This window comes from Elephantulus edwardii, unplaced genomic scaffold (assembly GCF_000299155.1).
Source record: "Elephantulus edwardii isolate Elephantulus edwardi_28Jun2011 unplaced genomic scaffold, EleEdw1.0 scaffold00203, whole genome shotgun sequence".
NCBI lineage: Eukaryota > Metazoa > Chordata > Mammalia > Macroscelidea > Macroscelididae > Elephantulus > Elephantulus edwardii.
In genome coordinates this window covers 361,903-369,912 of record NW_006399953.1, presented here as the reverse complement: position 1 = coordinate 369,912, position 8,010 = coordinate 361,903, and the positions used below count along the sequence as shown (strand labels likewise).

Genomic DNA, 8,010 nt, shown 5'->3' with positions numbered 1-8,010 from the left:
CCCCGACCCCCAGTTCCCTCCTCTCCTTGAAAAGCAAAAGATAAACTCTTTCGTTGGTACACAATCCCCTTGTGGAAGTCAGCTAATTGCTTTGTTTACTTTTCTCCCCACCCAGTTCATGCCAATTGTTCAAACAGCAAGTGAAAAGAAATCTCCTGTGAATGGAAGTTATTTTGCCCAGGTTAATCCTGCAGATGGAGACTGCCTGCTTGAGAAATACAGTGAGAAATATCATGATTTTGGGTGTGCATTACTGGCTAATCTTTTTGCCAGTGAGGGCCAGCCTGGCAAGGTGAATGTCCATAACACAGTATCCTCTAAATATTTTATATTAGCTATAACATTCAACTTTTTATTGCCTCAAACAGCTTTCATTTTTAAAAATGAATCAAAAACTAATTAAGGCAAAGTTCCTGAAATTACCTAGTTATGAAAGATTCTGAATACTACAATAAGAGTCTTATTTAAAACTAAAGTTAGAAATATTGCCTAGTTATCACTGTTATTTTCCTGAGTACCTAAAAGGTAAACAAGACAGGAATCTGAGGAATGAGAACATAAACCAACTATATCACTAAAATAAATACATATTGTTTATCTGCAGTTAGCAAAATGGGTGATTTGCTCACTCGTAATTGTTGCCTGAACTAGACAGAGGTGATGGGAAAAGAAAATTTTAGCAAGTAAAGTGAGTTACTGCCTCCTTTCCTATTTACTTCATGCTGGTACATAAACAGATGATTTACCGGTTGTGAGGCTCTTTGATGTCTTAATAGAGATATCCACTTCAGTTTGAGAATAAAATAGTGATCTAAATAAATATAATAAAATGAAAATAACATAGGTTCAGTCAGAATATTGAAAGAAGTCAAACTATAATTACTGTAATTATCCCAGATTAGCAAAACTTAATCCTTTCAGCCAAAGGCCTTTTTGCCTGGACACCTTTTATGGAAGTCTTCATAGTTAAATGCAGGACTTAGATATATTCCCCAAGAAAGCATGGGTGAAACATTATTTGAGTAAATTATGTATTATTGACATAAATCTCGTAAGACTCAAAGAATGTTTGAGACCTATCAGCTCCAATATGGACACTCTAGATAAACAAGTGAGTATTATCATATTTGCATTAGAGCATTGAATGATATAATGTGTCATTTTATAGTTATTTGAAATGTCATTTAAAACAGTGCTGTGTATATGTATATTTATGTTCTCTGCAGGTCATTGAAGTGAAAGCCAAAAGAAGAACTGGAGTGCTTAATTTTGTTACTTGCATGAGACAGGCTCTTGAGAAACATTATGGAGATAAGCCTGTGGGGATGGGAGGTACCTTCCTCGTTCAGAAAGGAACAGTGAAAGCTCACATTATGGTAAGGGTATGCGTATTGGGGGTTGGGAGTATGTGTGAATTCAGGATTTGGGGGTTTTTTTTTGTATGCTATGGGAATTGTCTTTAAAGATATACCCTGAATAAAATCCTTTTACTCTCAGTATACTATTTTGAAATTTAAATTATAAACAGTACTATAAATTACTGTAGTGATTTAGAAATACTATATACTAAATGATTTATAAATAAATACTATATGCTAAATGCTATATACTAAATGATTTATAGTGATTTATAAATACTGTTTTTCTTGTTATGTACCATCAAGTCGCTTGTGACTCACAGCGACCCTATGTACAAATAACCCTGAAGCCTGCTTTACTCTCTTCCAATCTTATTGTCTCTGACATACCTATCCTCATTTTCCCAGTCACTGAATTAATCTATCTCATCAATAGTCTTTCTCTCTTGCACTGTCCCTCCACCCTTCCAAGCATAATGTCCCTCTCTAAGGACTGGATCCTCCTTGCAACATGCCCAAAGGAGGTCAGATGAAGCTCGGGATCCTTGCCTCCAAGGAACAGCCTGGTTTCATCTTCTCTAAGACGAACCTGTTTGTTCTCCTAGCAGTCCATACAGTATAGTCAATGCTCTTCTTCAGCACCACAGCTCAAAGGCATCTGTTATCTTTCTAATCCCTAGTCATTGCCCAGCTTTCTGACACATAACAAGTAATTGCAAAGACTGTGGCCTGGATCAGGTGCACCTTAGTCTCCATTGTTGCTCTTCAGTACTTTGGAGAGGTCTCTGACAGCAGACTTTCCCAATGCAATTCATCTTTTGATTTTCTGGCTGCTGGTACCAAGAGTATTGATGGTGGAGCCAAGCAAACTAAAGCTGTTAACAGTTTCAATCCCTTCACCATTTATCATAATGCTGTCATTAGGCCCAGTGGTGAGAATCTTTGTTTTCTTGATGTTGAGCTTCAATCCATATTGAAGGCTGCTGTCCTTGACCTTCTGCAGCAAACACTTCAGGTCCTCCACAGTTTCAACAAGCAGGGTTGTGTCATCTGCATAATGTAGGTTGTTGATGAGTTTTTCTACAATCCTGATGCCACACTCCTCCTCTTAGAGCCTGGCCTCCTGGATGATCTGTTCTGCATATAGATTAAAAAGTATGGAGATAGGACACAATCCTGGTGTATACCAGGATTTGAACCATGGAATGTTCCCTTTGCTCTGTTCTGACGACTGCCTCTTAGTTCAAGAGTATAGGTTTCACATAAGCATAATCAAATGTACTGGGATTCCCATTCTTCTCAGAGTTAGTGACAGTTTCTTGTGATCCACACATTCATATGCATTTGCATAGTCAATGAAACACAGATAGACATTCCACTGGTATTCTCTGCTTTCAGCCAAGATCCATCTAACATATCTAACATTAGCTATACTATCCCTAGTACCACTGCCTCTTCTAAACCCAACCTGCACTTCTGGCCGGTCTCTGTTGATGTGCTATTCCAGTCGTTTTCGGATAATCTTCAGCAGAATCTTGTTTGCATGTGATATTAGTGAGATTGTTTGATAATATCCGCATTCTGTCAGGTCACCTTTCTTTGGAATGGGAACAAACATAGATCCCTTCTAGTCAGTTGGCCAGGTAGTTGTCCTCCAGATATTCTGGCACAACTTGGTGAGCACATCCAGGGCAGCATCTGTTTGTTGAAATTATGCCAGTTGGTATGTTGTCAATTCCTGGGACTTGTTTTCCCCCAGTTCTTTCAGAGCAGCTTGAACAACTTCATCACTACAGGCTCTTGCTTATATGTTGTTTCATGAAATTCTCTATGTCAGCCAATTCCTTTTGGTACAGTGATTCTATATACTCCTTCCATCTTCTTTTAATGCTTCCTGGATCATTTCATATTCTGCCCACACCATCCTTAAGTGTTGCAACTCAAACTTGAATTTGTTCTTACAAATACTAAATACTACAAAAATTGTGAAATACTATCTAACTAGAATTCTTTTTTCATGTGAATATATTAGAACTTTCTTTTTACTTTTTTTCACTTCTTTGAGTGAAAGTTCACAAAGCAATTGGTTTTCCTTTTAATCCTTCATACAGATTTCATTTTAATGCATTTGAGTCTTTAATTTTTTTTTACTCAATGTGTTTGTTTTTAAGATCAAGATAGATGTGAGACTACCCAATGCCATCAAATTAGTTCCAACTCATAGTCTCTGATGCTGTAAATATTTTTATTAATGTTGTAAATCTTTATGGGAAGGGATTACCTATCTCTTTTCCAAGGAGCTGCTGATGAATTTGAACAACTAAACTTTAAGTTAGTAGTCCAGTGTATTACACACCACACCACGCAGGCATTTAGATGTGAAAATATGTCTTCTTGTTGTTGTTGTTGTTGTTGTTATGTGCCATCGAGTCGCTTGCCACTCATAGTGACCTTATGTACAACAGCCCTAAACTCTGCTCTGTCCTGTGCCAGTCACACTGTCTCTGATACACCCATGCCAATTACTCCAGTTACTGAATCGATCCACCTCATAGAGGGCTTTTCCCTCCTGTGCTGCCCCTCCACACTACCAAGCATGATGTCCCTCTCCAAGAACTGGTCCCTCCTTACAACATGTCCAAAGTATGTTAGATGAAGCCTCCGAATCCTTGCTTCCAAGGAGCTGCCTGGTTTAAATCTCACCATGATGAATCTGTTTGTTTTCCTAGCAGTCCATGGTACCCTCAATACTTTTTTCCAGCACCACTGCTCAAAGGCGCCAATTCTCCTTCTATCCTCCCTAGGCATTGTCCAACTCTCTGATGCATAACAAGTGATTTCAAAGACCATGGCCTGTATCAGACGCACCTTAGTCTCCAGAGAGACACCATTGGTCTTCAGTACTTTGGAGAGGTCCCTAACAGCAGACTTTCCTATTGCAATACGTCTTTTAGTTTCCTGGCTGCTGGTGCCAAGTGTTTTGACTGTGGAGCCAAGCAAACTAAAGCTGTGAACAATCTCAATCTCTTCACCATCCATCCTGATGCTGCCAACTGGTCCAGTGGTGAGAATCTGTCTTCTTGACTTTGAACCTCAATCCATATTGAAGGCTACAGTCCTTGACCCTCTGCAGCAAGCGTTTCAGGTCCTCCTCAGTTTCAGCAAGCAGGGTTGTGTCATCTGCATAATGCAGATTGTTGATAGATCTTCCACCAATCCTGACCCCACATTTCTCCTCATAGACCCCAGCCTCCCAGATGATCTGTTCTGCATACAGGTTGAAAGGTATGGAGAAAGGACACATCCCTGATGTACGCCCTTCCCAGTTTTGAACCATGCAGTGTTTCCTTGCTCTGTTCTGACGACTGCCTCCTGTTCCAAGTATAGGTTTCATATTAGCACAATCAAGTGTTCTGGGATTCCCATTCTTCTCAGAGTCAGCCGCAGTTTGTTATGATCCACACAGTCAAATGCCTTTGCATAGTCAATGAAACACAGATAGACATTCCTCTGGTATTCCCTACTTTCAGCCAAGATCCATCTAACATTAGTTACAATGTCCCTAGTACCACGACCCCTGCTAAACCCAGCCTGGTCTTCTGGAAGTTCTTTGCTGATGTGCTGTTTCAGTCGTTTTTGGATGATCCTCAGTAGAATCTTGCTTTCATGTGAAATCAATGATACTGTTTTATAGTTTCCACACTCTGTTGGGTCACCTTTCTTTGGGATGGGATAGATCTCTTCCAGTCAGTTTGCCAAGTGGTTGTTCTCCAGATTTCTTGGCACAACTTGGTAAGCACGTCCAGGGCAGCATGTGTTAGTTGAAATATGTCAATTGGTATACCGTTTATTCCTGGGGTCTTATTTTTTTGCTATTTCCTTCAAAGCAGCCTGAACTTCTTCCTTCATCCTCATAGGCTCTTGCTCATATGTTGTTTCATGAAATTCTTCGTATCTGCCAATTCCTTTCGATACAGTGACTCAGTATCTTCTTTCCATCTTCCTTTAATACTTCCTGGACTATTTAATATTCTACCTAAAGCATCCTAGATTATAACAACTCAAGGTTTGAATTTGTTCTTCAGTTTCTTGAGCTTAAGAAATGCTGAGCGAGTTCGGCCCTTTTGATTTTCTGACTCCAACTCCTTGCACATTTCATTGTAATATTTTCCTTTGTAATCCTGCGCTGCCTTTTGAAATCTTCTATTCAGCTCTTTAGTATCTTGAATTCTTCCTTGTGCTTTGGCTTCTCTGCACTCCAGTACAGTATTCAGAGTCTCTTCAGACATCGCATACTAAAATCAAACTCATTGCTTGCAAATAAGAACTGACTCATAGCTCACTATAAAAACGGCAAGGACAACAGAAAAGGTATAGGTGTGTGGGGAGCACCATATCTGACTTTTATCAACTTCACAGAGGAAATCTGTTCCTGTCCACAGCATCAATAATACAAAACCAATTCCTATGAGGTCAGACATGTCACCCATGCTCCCGTATCTCTTTCTACTCATCTCAGTGCCAATATTACTGCTTTGCTGGGTCCAAAATCCAATGTAATAGCTCAGAGACCACATAAAACCATATTGGGGAAGTCAAAAACTATAATTCAGATTAATAAAATAATATAGTCAAGACAGCTCCCAAAATGTGTGTACAGGCAACTCACCCGCAAGCCTTGCAGTTTTCCCAAATTCTCAGTCCTGCCAGTAGTGGCTTCCCTCCCCCAGTTGTCAACAAATTTCTCAGTTCTGCCCTTATTGGCTCTTCCCTTCCCACCCCCCAACCCTCATCTCTTGTCCAACAAAGTCCTCAGTCCTGCCAATATTGTCTTCCTCTACGTCCACACAAAGTCCCATTTCAACATCAGTTCTCTAGTTCAAACATGGTTGCTGTTGCTGTCCTACATTTTCCTTTTTCCACTTCACCAGGGAGGGGAAGGTCTCTTTTCTCTAGTGTGGGAAGAATTCCATCTCTGCAGCTAGAGCTGTTCAATTTATTGGTGAGACTAGCTAATCCTTTTGTAGACTGTTGAGATTGGCCAGTCCCCTTGTGGAATGGTAAATAGTCAATCCCTTTGTGGGCAGGCCAACACACCCCATTCACATAGTCCTCTCTATCCACATTGTTTAGTAATTCATGCTAGAAAATTGATATTAAAAGACAAACTCCATACTGATGCTCCTGCTGGTTTTTGGAGGCTATAAATTTTAGCTGGTGCATTTGAATCACCAGAGAGGCACCACTTTTGGGATGGCATTGCAACTCCTTACCAACTACACTACCAGAAACAAAACATATTGTTGTTCTGTACTGTCATGTAGTACTCATGGCTAACCCTCCAGAGGGTTTTCAGAGGCAGTAAATAGCATGAAAGGAGATTACTCATCCTTCTTCCACAGAGCAGCTGGTAGATTCAAAATTTGTTGACAGTTTGTTGATTGCAGCACAGTTTCTTACCAGTAGGCCACCAGAACTCCCTAATATATATAAGACATAGCTATTGAGATAGTAGTACTTTTAGGGGAAAAAAGAAAATTAAAATCTTAGGAACTATATCCATTTATGAGATGTTAGGATGGATTACTATATAAAGCCAGACTCAAGGCATTCAGGACTTTTCTGAGTTTTGATACATGAGAATGGAGCCAAGGATAATTTCAACTTAATTTCTTTCTCTTTGTATCATTAAAGTTAAAAGAACGTATAACGTTTTAATGTTCTGTTTTTTTAATTTAATAATTTTAAGTGGCTAACCAGTGGTCCTGCATAGAAAGAGGTCACATTTGAAAGCTCACTGACTTTTCTAAATTAACAAGAAATTTTTAAGTATTTCTGTAAATATTTAATGATTATTTGATTGAATAATAGTGTTCAAGACTTCAGATCAAGTTTTTCTTTTGTTCTTAGTAAAAATAAAACAATGAATATTTCTTAAGTATCAAAAATATATAGAAATTCTTTTCATCCTAATTACTGAAAATATAAGTTTTATTTAGATGAGCTTTAAAGCTTAGATGTAATTCTTCAGTAATTTATTACTTATAAATCCTTCAACGCTTAGTAGTTTTTATCAGGAATGAACAGGGAGCATTGTTGTTATTGTTATGTGCCATTGAGTCACCTGCAACTCAAAGTGATACAAGTTCAACAGCTATGAACCCTGCTCTATCCTGAGCCAATCTCATTGTCTCCGACACACCTAACATCATGACCCCAGTCACGAAATCAATCCATTTTATCCAGGGTCTTCCCTCCACCTTTCCAAGCATGTTATCCTTCTCCAAGGACAGGTCCCTTCTAACAACATGCCCAAAGTATGTGAGACGGAGCTTCAAAATCCTTCCCAAGTTTCTAGATCCTTGCCTCCAAGGAGCAACTTTGTTTTCACCCTGTCCAGGACAGACCTGTTTGCTCTCTTGAACAATGTTTAATACCTTTCTCCAGTACCATAACTCAAAGGTATCAATTCTTCTTCTATCATCCTTAGTCATTGTCCAGATCTCTGATGCATAGCAAGTAACTGTGAGACTGTGGCCTGAAACAGATATACCTTAATCTCCAGACTGACACCATTGCTCTTCAATACTCTGGAGAGGTCCTTGACAACAGATTTTCCTAATGTGATTTGCCTTTTTATTTCTTTTTTTTT

At 39.1% G+C, this 8,010-nt stretch overlaps 1 protein-coding gene across 3 annotated transcripts in view; it reads left to right on the top strand.

Annotated features, from left to right (window-relative positions):
- The window catches only part of LOC102859102 (chromosome unknown open reading frame, human C11orf54), a 28,744-nt gene that overhangs the window by 8,220 nt on the left and 12,514 nt on the right, over nt 1–8,010 (top strand). The window contains exons 5-6 of one of the 3 annotated variants that reach the window (XM_006897177.1): nt 116–292; nt 1,227–1,376. In XM_006897177.1, coding sequence (XP_006897239.1) covers nt 116–292; nt 1,227–1,376 — 327 coding nt within the window. The remainder of the gene's footprint in view (nt 1–115; nt 293–1,226; nt 1,377–8,010) is intronic. The other 2 variants (XM_006897179.1, XM_006897178.1) reach the window with 2 other exon arrangements.